Source organism: Sturnus vulgaris, chromosome 2, assembly GCF_052056855.1.
Source record: "Sturnus vulgaris isolate bStuVul1 chromosome 2, bStuVul1.hap1, whole genome shotgun sequence".
Lineage (NCBI taxonomy): Eukaryota > Metazoa > Chordata > Aves > Passeriformes > Sturnidae > Sturnus > Sturnus vulgaris.
In genome coordinates, this window is record NC_142244.1 from 44,642,250 (window position 1) to 44,661,279 (window position 19,030).

Genomic DNA, 19,030 nt, shown 5'->3' on the forward strand with positions numbered 1-19,030 from the left:
TGGAAGACGTTTCACCTTCAATTTAACTATTTGTCACACTGTGGCAGCATATTTCATCTGTGAACTTTCATCTTACAACACTGAAGGATAAGGTATAACTTTAAAAAAAAATTCAATAGACTGAAATGCAACTGAGCAAAACAAAAATTAAAGTTCAAAGACTAAAGAAAGCATTTAGCCAAAGTCAAGTTTTGGCTCGTGGACATGCACAAAATTAAAAACAAGACAAAACCAACTTAACAGCTCTTGGCACTTATCCACAATAAACTGTAAGATGATGTCATAAAACACAGCTAATAAACATGATCAGTTCACAATGAAACTGTACAAGCCATTAATTCACATTGAAACAATACACCTGATTGCAGTTTTGAGCAAAGAACCCATAACTTAAAATTCTATTTTATTCAAATTTGAAAAACTATTTCAACTAGTTTAAATACATTTATCCCCAAAGTTTTACAGTAACTGATGATTTTCAATCACTCACACAACCACATTGTAAATCCCTGAAACATGGATTTATTATAGGAATACTGATAAAACCTTAACAAATACAAATGATACATCACATAGTGTCTTACACCTTAATGGCAATTACTTGACCACCTCAGATTGGTAGGTGCATCACTCCTACTTTTACATCTAATACAATCGTCTAAGCCCAAATGGTTTAAATTGAATTCACAACAGTTGGCAGTTCCCTAAAAGCAATGATTAATTTAAAATCAAGATATAAAATATTATCTTCTGATCAGTATTTCAAAGCTTTTGGAAAGAGAACACCGTAGTGGGGACTAAACACAGTATGTGAGTCATTGCAGTGAACTTGAAAGTAATTTTAGATTCCGCATCTCTGAAGAGATTTAGTATACAGCAGGACATCCCTTGACATCAGTTACATGGTGCATGTTTCTCTGTGCATCTTAAGACCTTATTGTACCAGCAGGTCTTAAGACTGTTGAAATTAATCTCATTCTGGCACAAGCTTTCTGTGGGGTAGGGCAATTCTAAAAATGAATGGCACTCTGTTACGAGTGAAATCAAAATTACCAGCAATGCAAACGGACAACTTGTAACATATTGAAGGGAAATGCTGCAGCTTACATGAGGTCTAAAACTAGGTACTTTCTGTAAAACAGGTGAAAAAATATTTAGAGCAGCTGTAGCATCTGTTTACATGCACACAGACACTAGCCATTGTATAAGCAGAGATCTTCCAAGTATCTCAACAGTTGTTTGTTTTTTTTCCTCGGTGCTTTTTTCACTTGGGTGCAACAAAGTTCCTACAGCTCAAGGTGATTCGCAGAAGAACCAACAGACCAACACTGAACTGTGTCCTGCAGCCCACAGCAAGCAGACCTGGAGACAAGTTGCAAGGGTGTTCCTCAGTAGTAGAACAAGAGCACAGGCACACACCACTAGTTCGTACCCCTTATTTTTCCTCATACCTTTCCTTTTTTTCTACCACCCTCCTTCCTAAAAAAAAACAACAAAAAAATCACCTTGGGAATACAGCTTTCCTTAAGGACAGGAAAACTCATGTTTGTTAGTTTGACTAAGGGATGTGCAAAACAGAAATAATTTCCCTGAGGCAAAGATCTTCAAGTCATGCCTAGTTTACATTGTCTATTCTTATTTCACTTGTTGAAATACTGGGCACACTGAGGCCTTGATCACTGACAGTCTCCCAATATTATCACAGTCTGTATTATACATTTATATAATAAAGCAGAAGTTGCAAATGCTTCATTCTCTCATTCTGGTTTGGTTTTTCATGTTTACTGATTAAAATATCTTTCCTTCTCAAGGGTGGCATTGGGTGTCCTGGGCAGGGAGGTAGAGTGAGAAACTTCTACTGTATTTAAAGGTTGCCATGAATACTGAATGCCTAAAAGGGCAACCACAGTAGTTACTGGACTCAAAACACAGAGTAACAGGGTGACAATTAATACCCTGTTACACAGCCTATCAAAAGTAGGTGATTAAATAGTTGCTTCTTGATTTACATTATGAAAACCATCCAGAGAGGAAAAAAAAGTCATGAGTGCCTCCAGTCTAAAACACATAAGAAGCAAAGCTTGAAACCAAGTAGTCCCAGTTTTCCCTTTTAAAATATAAATTGCACTTTTATACAAAGCAATCCAAAAAGCTTAAACAGCAGTAAAAATCTGAAGCTGCCTTGCTGTACCAAAGAGTATCTATGTTCAGCATCTGAAGCACAGGAAACTCGTTTTCAGCCATTCTGCACATAGAACCATTTGCTCTACACCTTTCTGCTTTGAAAGGGCCCGCAGTTAAATGCCATGCCACTGGGTGGGGAATAAACAAAGAAATCAAAAACAATAGTAAGAGTTTAAGGCCTTGATCTCCACAAGGAGCTGAAAACTCTGGCACAACCCATGACCAATACTTAAAACACAGATTAGCACACTACCACACTCAGGGCTTCCAAAAATCAGTCAGTCATTCTTTCTAACATTTGCCACACAAGACAATCACACCAACAGCAAGCAACAGCGCCAATTAAGCATTTTTAAGGTCTTCAAAAATTCATAGCAAAGGGCACTTCTGAGAAAGATATCTTATAGATTTGGTTTTAAAAATAGACACCACACTCACATTCAAGGGACATCCTTCACTTTTAGGCCTTTGTCACAAATCTGAATCTTTATTGTTCTGAAATAAATGCTATAAACATAAGACTCAAAACAAGAACTCCAACTTTCAGTCTCAGAAGAGGTGTGGTTCAATGCCCATATCACATGTAACAAGAAAGTCTCCTTAAAAAAGGAAAAAAATTACTGTAAAGTCTTTCTTATGAATGAAAATGCAATCCTTGTTTTTCTCATTACTTTGTGTACAGACGGGCACCAAAAAAAACTTTTGCATTTTCTTTTGAATTCTTGCTATGACGCTTGACGAACTTTCTGCCATTCAACAAATTCATCCAGAAGTACGGGCCCTGCAAATGGACAAAACTTGGAGTTATAATTGGCAGTGTCTTTGAAACATCTTCTTTTGAAGTACGAGGGTTAAAACTACTGGTCTAGGAAACATCCATGTCAAAAAGTCCTATGATAAAATACTCAGATTAGTACAAACATCCAATCCAAGGATAAAAAGTGCACAACAAAATATGGAATTATGGAAGTAATGTTCCTGATATCTGACAGGTGAACTGAATGGAAAGCATAAAAATAATCTTATCAATCTTGCAAATCAGCACAACTACTTTCTTCTTCCTAAAGTTTTCAAAATTGTGACTAATTAGAACATGGACCAAAATGGGACTCAGGCAATTCAGTCATGGCATGACTGACTACCAGCCAGGTGGAGAGTTCAGTCCCAAGTACCAGCAGGCAGGCAAAAATTGTTAAGCTAGGAGTTTATTATATACTAGTGCAAAATGAGAGTTTGCTGTTTATAATTCTACTTGAAAGTCTACAGTTGCATGCAGCAAGCACCTTCACTTGATCCTCACTAAATACAAGGTGGCTCAAGTAAACCATCATACTATTGACATACTATACCCCTGACATACAATTAAGAACAATTAATATCTGCAGCTTGAAGATGGATGGTTATCAGGGCTGTTTTTCTATACACTGTTGGAAAAAAATGTATACCTTACAATGTTGTTTCTTTTACAGAACTTTGTTTTATGCAATTTTAAAATTCTCTGCTAATATTTGAATAAGCAAAACATTAAAAATACTTACATGCACCATCTTCATCATAGTTGCTAAGATCTGCATGGACAGTTCTGCTGAACTCTAGTACATTGTACCACTGATCCTTGTTCATAACTCTATACTTCGATTGCTAGGAAGAGTAATTTCAAAATATTAAAATGTCAAGTGGCATTTGGTACTCCTGCATCTCATTTAACTCATTTTATCTTCAATGAGTTCCTAACAAACAATTTAATGGGTAACAATGGCTATTACTTACTTGATTTTCCATTTTAAAAAATACTACACATGAACGTATTTCATAGTTATGAAACTACATAAAATGATTTCTTGGAAGATCAGAGCAGAATGAAATTTCCCAAAACCTGAAAATCAGTAAATCACCACTCTAAGCTTTAAAAACTGATGTATTTTGCCTTGCCCTGAAACAAGGCATATCTAGCTCAGATATATTTCCAGAATGAATTATTAAAGAAAAAATCTTCTTTTCTCCAGAGCACAATACATTATAATCATAATGACATCTACTTTACAGTGTTAGTACTGTTTTGAAGCCAGGAAATAGTGTCCAGCCTAATGTGTTCCACAATCTACACTGCTTCACTTTAATCAGTCACTTGCAGCTGAGCTGACCAAAGTCTTCCAGAGAGAGTCAGAGACCTACACACTGTATCTGCACAAAGCAAACTTGAAAGGCAGTGTAGATGCAGCTGAAGAGACTCCTGAGGCTCTACTACTTACTTTTAAATTTATGTTTACTGTATAACCAATATTTAATTTTAGTTGCCTTTGATAAGAAAAGGGGCTGGGGCACAGGGAGGAAGATAAGGATCTATGATGTGTACAAGAACATCACTGTTTCATAAGCACATTGGGCAAGGGAAACTGAGTGATATGGATACATTCTTGAGAAAAATAAACAATAGTTCCACAGAACAGTCCAACTACTATGCCAACATTCACAAAGTTAAGGAAATTTGTACCTCCAGGTATTGATAAAATACTGAAAACAGTGGCCAAGTTCTTCCGAGCAGAAGAGCTAACATGGACTTTGCAGTATCAATATCAAGACTTCGCTGGTCTTTTTCCTAAGGTTGAATAAAGAAAGCACAGAAACCAATAAAGTACAAGCTTGTTGAATAAATAAAAGTAAGAACTTTCCTAACATTTCAGCAGTCTTACCCTTGCAAAATCAAAGGCATATCTGTAGATATTCTTAAAGGATGAAATGTCATTCAACTGTGACCGTAAGAAGTCAAATTTACTCTGTAATTTTTCTGTACAGTCACACCTTAAAAAAACAAACAAACAAACCAAAACATTAGAGTTCAGAACACAACATTTAGGCAATGAAAAAAAACGCCAGCAAACATAAATAATTAAAATCATCAAAACAGAATCATTAGATATACAGGAGTTATACTGTGAAACTGACTTAAACTGCAATCTATATTCATACCCAGCAGTATCTTATCTCCCAATCATTATAAAAGTTTGAAGAAAACATCATTCAGTGCGCATTAAGGGCTAAAATCCAGCTATAAATAATGGGAAAATGCAAACCCTAAACGTAGTTTTGAAGTGTGTGTTTACAAACGGCAGGATTGAGCAGGCACTCTGCAAATCATACTAGTCTGCTCATGTTTTATGACTGATAAATGCAAGCTCTGATAAAACCTCCTTAATCACCTGAATCAGTCAGTAGCTATTCAACCGAAAAATCAAAGGCAGTATGAGAATGTCACTAGACAGGATAAAACTTTGGCAAAAATAACCCTTTGGCAGAAAGATCTCCTTGTACTTGACTCAGCAAGGAATTTTGTTTCCAAATAGAAAATAGGTCAGATTCACCAACAATGGTAAAGGAGAATGCAATTTAACCTTGCTAATCTTCCAGAAAACATTCACTCAATAGAACAGTTATAACAGGACATTTTATACCTTGTGCTGGGTTGACCTGGGAAGAAAAAAACTCAGAAAGAAGTATTTTTTAAGTATATTTAAATTAGCAAATCAAAACCATAACATACCTATAGAAAGGCTGCCATGACTAAAAAAGAATAAATTAAAAACATCTACCTTGCCTCGTATCCTTCGTGAAGAAGCATACTTTGAGAAATGCAGCTGTACATAAATACTTCCTTTGGTCACGAGTTCCCCTTTTGGCAGCCTGCCTCTCAGAGAATACATCTGCACCTCTAACAGCTCCACATGGACTTGTCACACAGGCCCCCAGAAAGGGCCCTTCGGGGCTACTGCAGGTTGCTGAGATGCTGTGCTTTGATGCTGTACTTTGCCCACAGCTGATACTTGCTGCTCCTCAGATCTGCCAGCCTGTGTGCGCACAGCTGTCTGTCAGTCTGCCTCTCTCAGACTGTGACAAGAGAAATGCAGCAATTCCAACTGATGCAACCTTTTATTATTTCTTGTCTCTAGCAGAATCTACCTAAAGCAGCACTGAATCCTAGCCAACACTGGTGCTAAATAAATAAAACTAATTGCTAATTAGGCTACACTTTCAGATGACAACTAGTATATTCTGTGATAAACCATATAACAAATTGAAAAGAAGCCCTGTTAAATGAGCTTCGGTAAACTTAACTAAAGATAAAATTACTTTTTTTCCTCTTCGGTCATCTAATTGGTCTGCATTCTACTACTTAACCCTTAAAACAGCATTATAGTATTCCAGAAAGGCATCATTTTTTTAACGCATCTCTTCTATGTTCAAAGCTTCATACTTCCAAAAATATTCTACACACTTGAGGACAAATCTAACTATTTAATCTATCTACATGCTCAAGTTTTCAGTGTACTAGTGACATATATAAGCTATTTATAGTCGGTTTACCATACATTTTGCTAAATATAATTTGACTGAGATTATTTACCATATCATGGGTAAACAGATTTCAGCATGTTTAAATTTCTTACACACTACTTTGTTAAAATTGTTCAAATAATCATAAATCTAAGCACAAGGCTATCCTCCACTATACTATTAGCTACGTGAATTTTAATACACAATTTATTATTCTGAAAAATGATAAAATGGTATGAAAATGAGCAATTATTAAGTGTTAAGACTCCTAAGCAATTTATTATCAGTGCATTTATAATCAAACATCCAAAGAGATCATGCTCAGACCAGCACCACTCTCCGCATCCTGATACATAGACATGTCTCTGTTAAAGCTGTTTAGGGCATTTCTGTACCTAGCCACTGACTTTCCTCCCAAAAAGAGGCAAGGAGTTGTCCAACTCCTCTTTTATGGAGATACAGCTGCTTGTGTGGCTGCACCATATAAAACAGATGACTGAGGACACCCACACTTAGAATCATCTTCCTAATAACCAGAGCAACCTTCTAATTAGCACAGGGAAATTAACACTAAACTCCTGTACAGACACTAGAAAAAGATATGTTTTCTCAAACTGTCTATACTGAAATACAGCATTAAATAGTGCTACCTCAAGATCAACAAAATTAGACGTTAGCTTACTAAATTCTCTTCTCATCCCTACGTCACATTTTTAACAAAACTCAAATTAGCATCACAAAGTGGATGCATTTTAATTTCTGTTGAGGTAGAGAGATCATCTGAAGCATCTGTAGCTAACATGGACAAAGTCATGATTCATTAGCTCCTACTCAGATATTCCAATGTTTTGTATTTCATAGCTATTCACATATACTTGTCTTTTACTAAAAAGAAGAATTGCTAAGATGTATACAAACATTAAATCAAAAGCATTTAATGTTAGTATATATATTTCTTCCTAAGGAGGTATTTAAAGTAGCTGAAATAAACTGCCTAGCAGAGGTACTCTATTCTCTCTGCTATGAAGAGAGCTTGCATATTTACATACACACATATATATGTGGCAGAATTCATCCTACCTACACATCATACTGGAAACCTCCCAGCCTAAGTTGCTTAGGTCTTGTAGATGCTATTTAGAACGCAATTCACCTTCATTTTAACAGTATCTACCTCATCACACATTTATTTTTCTCATCTCTAAATAGAAAACTTTACCAGTGTATTATGAAACAACACACAGAGAATGTCACTTCAAGATTCAGGCACCCAAACGCTGCCATCTAACCGTAGATTAGAGATGGATGTCCTAATCTTCAGGTGTTGCCATTCACAGAGGACTAGCCAAGCAACCTCTAATAGCAATTCAGGTGACCAGTCATTAGGTCTTAGTGCAAACTGGATACCTCCCTAGGCTCCATTACACTGACTGGATCTCCAAAGATTGCAGTAAGAGTTGAAGAAATCCAGCTCTTGCATACAAATCAAACATTTAGATATCTTACTACTGAGCTGAATCCCACCCAACCCCCTTCATGCAATTACCTTGTGAGACATTTCATGTATTTTGAAATGAGGATTCTACAACAGAACTCTAACTAGAATACACGCTGGGGTTTTAATGCATTTAAAAGTCATTTCTTCATGAAAAAATTAAAAGAAAAAAAGCTGTGCAAGCATGCAGTAATATTTTACTGTTTTAAGTGTAAAATCCTTCTCCTTCAAACTTCTGTCAAACCTTTCACAGGAAAATAGATAAACCTCATTCCAGATAGAATCCCATAACATGATTCTCCCTTCCTAGTAAGCAACAACAGCATAAGTCTACAGGTTTGTATTTTCTTTCATCATGGTTTAATCCTAGACAGCCACTAAGCCCCACGGAGCTGCTCACTCACTCCCAGTCAAAACCCAAACGTATTTTCCAGCCAATGGATCTTGAGCTGTGTTATGTGAGCGTCTCTGCTTCACCAGCTTATTAGAGAGCAGGGGAAGCAAAACATACATATTAACTGCTTTAGGCTTTAGCAAGTGCTCTCAGCAGAAGTCTGTTTCTATGAAAACGCACAGCAGCACCCTATTTTCAGTCTTAAACATATTTAGACTATAGCATGACCAGCCCTGTTCTGAAAAGGAGATTTCCAGTCACAGCAAATTATTAGAAACAAAGTTTAAAACATCGGCTCTGAACAGATGCCTGATTTCATACATCTTTGTGCTTGCATTCTGTGAGATTGGCTAACTCCTGAAAGCTTCTGTTTGGGCATACAAACTAAGTACTTCAGGTAAGTGACCAATACCCATTCACTACATCTGAAAAATCATGCACCCAGAATTTAATCTCTGTCATCCTGAATTTCAGGCAATTTAATCATTCCAGCCACTAATTTAATTTCTGGTGATAGTTCCAAAATAATCATGCCATCTATCAGAAGCCTGATCCCAAATCAATTAAGAGTGAAGAGAGCCAGTCCAGAGTCACTTACCCTCTGGTTACTCCGAACTATGGAGTATCTGCCTGATACAATTTCCCCAACCAATCCACAGCTGACAGGGCAAGGGTAAAATCAACACCTCTTTCCCCACCATGCTATAGCTGCAATAGTAGCTCCCTATTTGTAATATTGAATGCAGTGTCATAACAAGACACCCTTAAAACACTAGGGTACTACAAGTAGTTACACAAAGAGCAAACAAAAAATAACACCTGAACTAAGCCTTGGAAAAAGCAGATGACTTTAATGTAAGAAACAATCTCTTTAGGCAGGGCATTAACTCAACAAAAATTCAAATGCAAATAGAAAGAGCAAGAAGTTAATTTATAAATTGAAAAGGTGTTATTTAACCTAAGCATTAAGCACGGCTTCTGACATGCATCTAACAAATAATACTAACAGCCAAAATTATTATCCATGCAGTCCTCGTCTATAAAGCTCAGAAATCAGTAGATCTTTCCAGAATATCAGTGCTGAGAAATGCTTATGTGCATCTCCAGATCTACTTATTTATGCCTGCTAAATAGAATTATATTTTAATGTATTTTTCTTAAGAAAAGGAAGCCACCAAAACCTGGCTTAACTAGGTTTAGACAGTAACTTAATTCTTTGAGTGAACTCATCAGATTAATTTTGCAGTTGTGGACCAAAACAAGACCTAAAAGCCAGCTTTTTTTTGTGTCTTATTTCCAACATATAAGAAACGGCAAGAATAGTTAAGTTATAGGTACAAGTATAAAATTAGAACATTCTATTAGTTATGTAAAAAACAGTCTTACTGTAATGAGGTCATTCCTTTTAACCATTCTTCCTTGGTAAAAAATCCCATGCTTTCAGCCTCTAGTTTCCAGGCTAAAACTAACATAATAATCTAGGAGAAACAAAATAAAATAAGTGGAGGAAAAGGAGTCAGTACATAAGAAAAGGCTGATTTACTAATGTCCAAGAATAAAACTCTAATGCATTCAAACATTCTAGCAATTGTGGTACATGCTTGACCTTCATATCTGTTACCATGAAAAAATTCAGCTATATGCAATTTCCCCCTTAATTTCAATTTTTGATAATAAGTACTACTATAATAAACCCCCCCAAAAAAACCTCACACACCAGCCAAGTATAACTGATGTATTCAGCTGAAATATCTCAGAGCAGCTCCTACAAGCAGGAAGACGAAAAACTCTTTGCTTAGTGGAATTAAGAATTTTACACAGAACTTAATGTTATCTAATATCTTCTTAGGCGTTATTAGCACTATGAAAGAAACTTACATTTTCAGGTTCAACACCGATGTCTTCACAGAATTTTTCCATTCCTTCGGGGCCTACCACTTCATCAGGACCTTCAAAGAAAAAAACCACACTAGAGTGAAATCTAAGTAACATTCATTGCTCACAATAATGCCTAATAATTAGGCTGTACTGCACCCAAAGTATTCCTAAAAACGTTGAATTACACTATTAAGTAGCTTTTAAGGTAGAGCTACCCTATCAAATGCAATTGTGTAGCCATGTATGTTATGTGCTACAGCAGAATGTTTGTGCTGTGCACTGCTTCCCTATGACAGAGGAGCCATTTAGTTTTGCATCAGTTTTCAAAAGACTCCATTGAGCTTCCTATTGACACAGCTTAACTCCAATAACTGTGGCAGTCAATTGTTTGAAGACAATTTGGGGACCGCTACTCTCTGAAGTTACTTTATGAATAATGTTCTTAAAAAAATTATTTTATCAATAAAAAAACTTAATTCTGTCTGAGCTACTATTATAGATATTCTTTCAACGGTGCTAACATTATGGGTTGACACTAACAGAGGAGGGTGAATCTGCAAATAATGTAAGATTAGTTTTATGATGCTGAGTAATATAAACAAAGTGGTAAAAATAAATTGAAAAAATGCTGAGCATGTTAGCCTTATACAAAGCAGAAAAAGGTCAAGGGCTGCAATCAGAACAGCTTGATTAGGACCACAATAGTTAGTGTTATGCTATCATTTCTCCATTTTAACACAAGTCTCTAAAAAGCAGTAAAATCGTGCATTTAAAGAGTGCATACAAACACACCCTAGAGCGTTTTGTTCCTCTAATCTCTCTCTGGTTTCAGTTATTTTGACTAAGTCTGTTCCAAAAATGACTCCTACTGGGCAGCCAAATATTATTAAAAGGCCTGTCAACACAATATTTTGATGTGTCTCGGATCATTACATTAACATTTATTGAGTATGAACTCATGTAAAAGGCAAAGGTTTTAGCTTCCAAAACTACATGCCACTTTACAACTTTTTGGCAAATTTTGCTACTTATAATAGGCGGAGTCCTTGATGATACCTGTCTTCACTTTATCTACTGCAAGTGTAATCAGAAGCCTCTTAAAGAGTTTGGATAATGTGCTTTGAATTACTACTTGCTGTGAGATAAAACATTGTCAATAAAAACTATTGAGAATGGCTACTTTTAAAGGAAAATAAAATGCATGAACCCCTACCTCTTGAAAAATATTGCAGAGGACATTTTGCCTAGGTAAGCAAGGTCAAACAGTGTTAGACTTTTTAGAAAATGCTAAAAATAAAAAAGCAAGCTATGAAGAGCAACACATACAAGGGTTCACTGGTAATGACAAATAAAAGCTTGAATCGGTATTTCTGGTCCAGAAATCATATGTACAATTCATACACACATATGTGCATATATGTGTATGTGGGTAGTTTTACCTTTCAATGGAAACATTTTATCTCCTATTGTATATAATTTAACTAGAATTCTACCTCCTGCTGGAAATGTGGCCTTTTTTTGATTACTGGTTAACTAAAAGTAGAACCTCCTACATTCAATTCTTGACTCGACAACAAAGATAAAATTTACAGACATTAATTCTGAAGAATGTGCAAACACATTTATCACTAGAAAATTAAGTTTGAATTATTATTTCCCTAGAAATGACTCTACTCCAGAAGAATACGCCTTAACCCTAAAGTAGAAGGCAGATTACTATAAATAAGAGTAGTGCATTGGTGTGAAAAGACTGCAAGGAAAATATCAGCCCTGATAAATATACTCAAATCAATCGCTGGCACAATTGCTGATAAATCAGCAGCTCTCTCCATACTAAGACCTAGCAATTAACGAGTTTTAATCACCAACCATTTATGAGGGACTTTAAGTAGTGATTAGACAAGAAATTTACAACAATTTAGGAATCCTGAGATCGGAAACCATATAATTGATAAATAAATAGCAGCAATAGTGTAATACATTCTGCAAAATACACTACATATTCACTGAAAGCAGCTATTTGATGGCAATTGTGAGCTATTTGAAAGAAGCTACTTCAAATACTTTTGGAATGAGACATTTGTTATTTAGAATATCAAAAATGTTAGTACAAATTCTCAGATGGAAAAACAGTATAAACCCCTATTATTTTGTTTTGTAAAACTGAAATCCAAGGAGCTTAAATCATTACCTATGTCATTAGCCTTCCAATATGATGACAAAGAAGATATAATTAGATACATAAGCATCAATCTGCTTTATCTCTCAATGTCTTGGCTTCTACTTGACAATTTCAAAGCAAGAAATAAAATCACTCAGTATATCTTGGTTCAACATTGTAGTGCTCAACATCTGTTATTTCATTTTAAAGTTATAAACCATAGAGTAAAGAAAAACAAGTCAAAAAGAACAAGTACCAAGAAGATGATAATAAAAGCTATATTAAGTCAAGCGCATGTTATAAGGACGCAAATATGGGCATATTTTTATGTCTACATCACCATTAAAAAAGCAAAATGAAAGCAGTTTTTGATATATTGCTTTATTTAAAACAAAACAATATAGTTTAAAACATGAATGCATTGCACATTACCTGCATATTCATAAAACCAAGCCAGGCACTTTTTGCTTGAAAAATGTTCCTCTCCACTTATTACTTTACCAGATGCTTGTGATCTGCAGTAGCAAATAGAAACACAGGGATGAACAGTGTTATTTTAATGAGACATGTGAAAAAGGAAAAATTAAATTATACCACATTTATTATTAATCTATTTACATTGTTTCACGAGGTCAATATACATCTACACTTACAATGAATTTCATAAAAGGCAATGTCATCCTCAATTCTTGCTGGAACATAAAACTACCTTTAGATTACAACCATCTTGTAGCCCAAATTATTGCAACTATTACCTTTTTTGAAATGCAGAAGTACTGTTATATTGCAGGTATTAAAAAAAAAACAACCCTCCACACAGATGGCCAAAATATCACTCCTCAGTAATTCAAATGCCTTATTATCTACTTATATTTATACATATAGGCATTTAATGTTAGGTCTCTAATAAGCAGCATGATCTTCAAGAGTGCTGAATATGCACAGATCCCATTAAGGCCAACAGAAGCTGAAGAGTTTGACATATTTAAAAGTCAGGCTAGTTATAGTGAACCATCCAAATTTGGGAAAAACAAACAAACAAACAAACCTGGGTCAATTTGTTTACATTATACATGTAATTAAGAATCTGCAGATTCTATAAGTATTTGGTATGTATACCAGAATAGTAGCGTGCAATCTGTGGCAAGACTGAAGCTGCTCAGCACACGCAGCTTCCCCATCATTGTCTTCATTATGTAACACACAACCCAGTTTACCTAGGAAGCAAATTCTCTAATTCATCATTCATTAAAATAATGCATAGAATGTCTTCCAGTAAAAACACTGACTACACAAAGGCATCTTCAGTCAGTAAGGAGTTGCAGCACCTTTTCAGTGCATCCTCCTTTCAAATATAAATTACAGACTTTTAGAACAAGCTAAGGTTACTCCTAACAATGAGATGAAAGCTAATCATATGAAAGGAATTAAAATTATGCAGCTCCCACATTGCAATTTTAAAATTAAAACATCAAGTAGGAGAAGAATAGTTCAATTCTGAGAGGGGTGAACAACTTTAACTCCCCATATATCTTTTTTAGCTTCACTGGAAAAGAATGTAACACTCTAAGAAGCAGCCTTCTGTGCTGAAAGCTAGAATTAAAGGTGTCCTACAAACATTCATCCATCCATCCAACTGGCATTAGGAATCCAAGTCACCAGAAAGAGGCAGTCATATGGTATGCTATTGCTTATTGGCTTTATCCAGATTAACATAGATCTATTTGTAATCACTGACTTTACTAAAGAATATTACCAATAAATTGTTGTGTAAGAACATAATGCTAAAAATGCTTGTGTATCTAACATTTTCTGATCACCTGGCATGAACTCTCAAATCATAGTTTCTGCCCAACAACTAGCTCCCTGTAGAATCTGTTTTTTTTTTCTTTTTTTTGAGCTATGAAAACACTTTAGGTAAAAGAAATTAAGATCATAAAATTTCAGTTAGCAGTGTTCCAGAAAGACAAACTGAAACTGAACACATGCAAACAAGAGCTAAGATGAGCAAGGAAACTGAAAGTTGGTATTACAAACCAGAATAACTTAGTTTTTTTACGTATAGAAAATAAAGTATAAGAAAACAGAAGAGTTCCCTCTAAATCTACTTTCAGGCAGAACCATGAGAGAATAGAGTGGTATAGAGGATAATGCTAGCACAAGAACAGTTATTTATAGGCAGTGAATAAACTGACTGAAACTAAAAGGTCATCAATGACCACAGAAAGTGAGATCTGGAATAGTTACCCAAACTGAACAGTCATAACAAAATAAGAGCCTGAGTACTTCTAAGCTCAAACTGGGCCAGCCTATGAGAAAGGCCATACGCCACAATTTTTTTTGCAATAGCCATTCCCGCAGTGTTGATTTCGCAAGTCTTTTGTATCCCCATGTCCTCAGGACGTTAGTTGTAACTACTGCTTTACTGGCGTACTTAACAAGGCCTAACAGATGAAGCAGGCAGTTACTTCGGGGAAGCCACACTAAGCTCCTGCTGCACCGCACTAATGGCTCATCATTCTAACAGCATCTTTCGGGTATCACAGCATAAAGTGGTCTTTTTACAACATTAAAAGAATAATATGCTTCAGACTCCTGTATTTATTAGGGAAACCTCTCCTGCTCTTGTTTTCCAGTGTGCTGACCAATCCTTCCAATTCACTGCAAAAAAAAAAAGAAAAAAAAAAAAAGAAGAAAGGGGAAAAAGAAAGAAAAGAGGAAACGACAATTTAGCACAGACACTCTGAGTACTGGCAACCTTAAAGTGAGGAGAGCCGCCTAACCCAGGGAGATAGAACGAATATGGGGACAAACGCCAGAGCTGGCCCTAGAGGGAGAGCCAAAGGCAAAGGCAGCCGGGAATGGCAGCTGTTCCGTGGCGTTTCTCCCCGAGGCGAGACCGCGCCGCACGCCGCCGCGGCGAGCCCCGCACCTGCACCGGACGTGCCCGCCGGCACGGCCGGGGCCCTGTCGGGCCGCACACGGCCTCACCGCGCCCGCCGCCACGGGAAGCCCCACGGCTGCCGCAGCCCGGCGCCCGCGGAGGAGCGGCCCGGGACGTGACCGCCGGCACCGGCCGCCGCCCCACGAGACGGTACCTGCCGAGTTTACATTTCTTGAGGCCGGTGTCGTCCGCCGCCGCCGCCCCCGAGGACTTCCTCTTCTTCTTCACCGGCATCGTCCTGCCTCGGGGCGGGGCCGCCCCGCTGCCGGGGCCCGCAGCCGAGGCCCCCCCGGGCTCGCTTCCCCTGGCCGCCGCCGCCTTCCGAGACCGGCGGTGAGGAAACGAAAAGAGACCCCGTTCCTGCTGGTCCTCCCCAGCCCCACCGTGCGCTGCCGCCCCCCGTTCGCCGGGGGTAGACGCCGCTGCCGCCGCCCCGTTCCCAGAAGCGGGTGTCGCGCCGGGGGCGGGAGCGAGCGCGGGCGGTATCGGCTGCGGAGGGAACGGCGAGAACGACCCGGACACAGACGGCGCCGGGCAGGAAGTGGTAGCGCCGCCGGGGCGGGGCCGCGCCGGGACCCGCCCCCGGGTGGGCGGGGCTGCCGCGCGTGTTTCCCGTCCGGAGCGGGAGCCGCGTGCCCGCGCAGGGGCTCCGGTGCCGGTTACAGCTCAGTGTTTGCAGCGAAATAAACGGGAAAGCGCCAAGGCTTCCGGTGCTTCCCGGTCCGCCCGGTCACAGCCCACAGCCGGGGGGGAGCTGAGTGTCCCGTCAGCGCCGGAGGCGAGCTTGGGGCTGGGACAGCCGCCTGCCGAGAGGCCGGGGCAGCTGCTGGGCGGGACAGGAGGCGCTCTGTCCCTTTAGAGACCCTCTGGAGAAGGCGCCGGGAGCGCCGAGCGGGGCGCGGATCGCTACGCCCGCACTGATCCGCGAAACCACGGGCAGCCACAAGCTTGTGGGTGGTCTGAGCACTCGCCCAGCGCTCCCCGTAGCCGGGACCGCTGTTCTCCGCCTTGCTGTACCGGCACCACAGGCTCCCTAGCGGAGTGGGGCGGGGGCGAGGGAAGCACCCCAAGTGCGTGGCACTGTCACGCAGCTGATGGCAGGAGAAATGCTTCGGTGAAGCCGGGGGAAACCTGGCAGCGTGTTGGGCCGGCCGAGTCGGACGCTTCAGCCGTGCTAGAAACAGCGCGGCACCATCTCCGCCCCGCCCGCCGGGCCAGCCCCGTCCCGCCCCGTTCGGCTGATTTCCGTCGGCCGCCGCCTCCTTCCCCGGCTTGCCCGGCGCCACCCGGAGCTAAGCCGCCTGCGCGCCGGGGCCGCCATCTCCATCACCATAGTGACGGGTCCCGACGACGCCGGGACGGCAGCGGGCCTTTCCCCCTTGTGCCCCGGTGCGAGCCGCCGTCCTGCCCGCCGGGAGCCCTTTGGGTATTCTCCCGCCAGCGCCTGCATGTGCTCCCGTGGCGTTCTGGATACAGCCCCGCCTTGATCCCGCCTGGCGGGGTGCGCGCCGCCACCATGGCCGGGGAGGGAGACAGGAGAAAGCGCTTTATTTCAGCCACGGCTGCCAACTACTTCGGGCTGGACCCGGCGGGCGGTGCCGCTGCCCTGGCCGCGGGGCTGCATTCCCGTCCGGAGCTGAGCCGCTTCCTCGACGACGGCAATGAGTTCCTGCTGGTGGTGCAGCACTCGGGCGCGCAGCTCAGCGCCTCCAACAAGGTATCGTAGTGCCCGGCGCCTGCGGGTCCCGCGTGTCCGCCGCGCCCCGGCGTGCGAGCGGGGATGCAGAGCCCGCAGTCAGCCCAGGCTTGGTGGCCGTAAAGACTGGTGTCAAATTTGGGAGACGTCTCCGTCCTGCGAGTATCTGTGCAGGGCTCTGTGTCTACTGCAAGCTACTGGCGTCTGCCGTGGTTTATTAAACCCCAGCCGGCAGATCAGTACCACTCGCTGTCTCCCCACCCCGCCGTGGGGAGAAGAAGCGGAAAGTAAAGAACGTCGTGGATTGAGATAAGAACAGTTTAATAACTGAAACGAAATAAAATACAATAATAGGAAACTACTAATACACTAATAATAATGTTAATAACTCTAATAAAAAGGGGCGAGGGAGGGGAACATAACCCAGAAGAAGCCAGTGATGCACAGTGCAGTTGTTCACCACTCGCTGACTGATGCCCAGCCCGTGCCCCAGCAGCGACCGGTGCCTCCCGACCAACTCCCTGCGGTTCATACACTGAGCAGGATGCTCTGTGGTATGGAATATCCCTCCGGCCACTTCGGGGCAGCTGTCCTGGCCGTGCTGTCTCCCAGCTCCCTGTGCCCTCCTCACTGCCAGAGCATGAAACACTCAAAAGTCCTTGACTTTGGGTAATTGCTGTTCAGCAACAACCAGTATATCAGTGTGATATTAACATTATTCTCACAGTAAACCCAAAATACAGCACTGTACCAGCTATTAAGAAAAAAATAAACTCAATCCTTGCTGAAAGAAGAGCACTGTCCCCAGAGTCTATGAAGACCATATGGTCAGCTGATGATACATTTGTTATCAGATTGTGCCCATGTTGGTGCAGTTTCAGTGTGCTGTATATTTTCTTTGTGAATGTAATGTGGCTTGGGGCATGGAATTGGATGTGTGATTTCTTCCTGTGCATGGTTGCAGGCACATGACTGGAAGGATTGCATGGGCAATGTGCGTGCAGGGAATGGGATCCAGTGTGTGGCACATTGGCTGATGTTTGACTAATCCAAGGTGGATGTTTGTCCAAAGCATGCATTTCTCAGATTGTAGTGTCCAGCTGTGAGCAAATCTGAAGTTCATTGTGTGGAATATCCTGCCTTGAGTCTTGTGTTCGGCAAGTGCCTCTTTGGATAGCTGCCATGGGGTGTGATGTGCACTCAGTGTCACCGTGTAGGGAGGGCATGGTGTGGTGCCAGCCACACAGAGTGTACAGGCAGGGTGTGGGTCTTGACTGGGACCTGTTCTACAGTGAGACTCGGGACTTGGTGTCTGTTGTGTCAGTGGCTTCACACATGGAAGATGGTTGTAAGGAGTCCTCAGCATGTGAAGTGGACCAGTAACTTGTATAACTCCTTGGTTAATCCTCTGTGAAGTCAAGTGCATGCTATATTCAGGCAAGAATGGACATATATGTGTACCAGTTTTTGGGTGTGCTGCTAAGCCACTGTCTAAAATACAGAGCAGCTTTCAGCAGCTGTGGAAGATCAGATGCATATTGGTGCTATGCTCTGTACTTGTTGTCTCAGCGAAGCTAATTCTGTAGGTGTTGGACTAAAGACTTGATAAGAAAGCAAAACTGATACTTTCCAAAAAACCTGAAAACTGTTCTTACTACCCGTTGTTTCTTTTAACAGAAAAATAGTACACATATTTACATATTTACAATTGCACAGAATCTGGGATTTCACTTGGCACATCTTTTTGCTATTAATTTATCAAACGTTAAATAAATTTTCCTGTTCTATGAGTTCTCCTTAGCCAGAAATAATTTCCGTACTTACTTTATGGCAATTTTTGGAACTTTACCCATAAGTTGGGCTGTGGATGGAACATTAGTCACATTGTAATTTATGATTTTACTGATAAAGGAGCATGTCTGTTCTTGAGAAATCTATGAATAATG

The 19,030-nt window shown here is 40.4% G+C and overlaps 2 protein-coding genes across 6 annotated transcripts in view; one reads left to right on the forward strand and one right to left on the reverse strand.

Annotated features, from left to right (window-relative positions):
• Positions 1-506: 506 nt before the first annotated feature.
• DCUN1D5 (defective in cullin neddylation 1 domain containing 5) lies at positions 507-15,954 on the reverse strand. The gene is made up of 8 exons (XM_014886598.2): positions 15,543-15,954; positions 12,877-12,959; positions 10,284-10,354; positions 9,792-9,883; positions 4,878-4,986; positions 4,679-4,783; positions 3,723-3,825; positions 507-2,965 (listed from the first exon to the last, which is right to left on the reverse strand). The coding sequence occupies exons 1-8, from the start codon at positions 15,620-15,622 to the stop codon at positions 2,910-2,912; spliced, it is 699 nt and encodes a 232-aa protein (XP_014742084.1). The 5' UTR covers positions 15,623-15,954; the 3' UTR covers positions 507-2,909.
• Positions 15,955-16,842: 888 nt separating this feature from the next.
• The window catches only part of DYNC2H1 (dynein cytoplasmic 2 heavy chain 1), a 145,108-nt gene continuing 142,920 nt past the window's right edge, over positions 16,843-19,030 (forward strand). Inside the window, exon 1 of one of the 5 annotated variants that reach the window (XM_088159415.1) lies at positions 16,843-17,105. In XM_088159415.1, the coding sequence (XP_088015541.1) occupies positions 16,905-17,105 (201 nt within the window). In that variant the 5' untranslated portion in view covers positions 16,843-16,904. The remainder of the gene's footprint in view (positions 17,106-19,030) is intronic. The other 4 variants (XM_088159414.1, XM_088159416.1, XM_014886589.2 and 1 more) reach the window with 4 other exon arrangements.

What these genes read in the sequence shown, in the direction of transcription:
- DCUN1D5 (XM_014886598.2), bottom strand. Translation starts at nt 15,622, where the DNA reads ATGCCGGTGAAGAAGAAGAGGAAGTCCTCGGGGGCGGCGGCGGCGGAC. An exon ending in TCGGTGTTGAACCTGAAAAT is followed by an intron (nt 9,884 to 10,283) that starts GTAAGTTTCTTT and finishes TGTTTCTCCTAG; the next exon opens with ATTATTATGTTAGTTTTAGC. An exon ending in ATGCCTTTGATTTTGCAAGG is followed by an intron (nt 4,784 to 4,877) that starts GTAAGACTGCTG and finishes ATTCAACCTTAG; the next exon opens with GAAAAAGACCAGCGAAGTCT.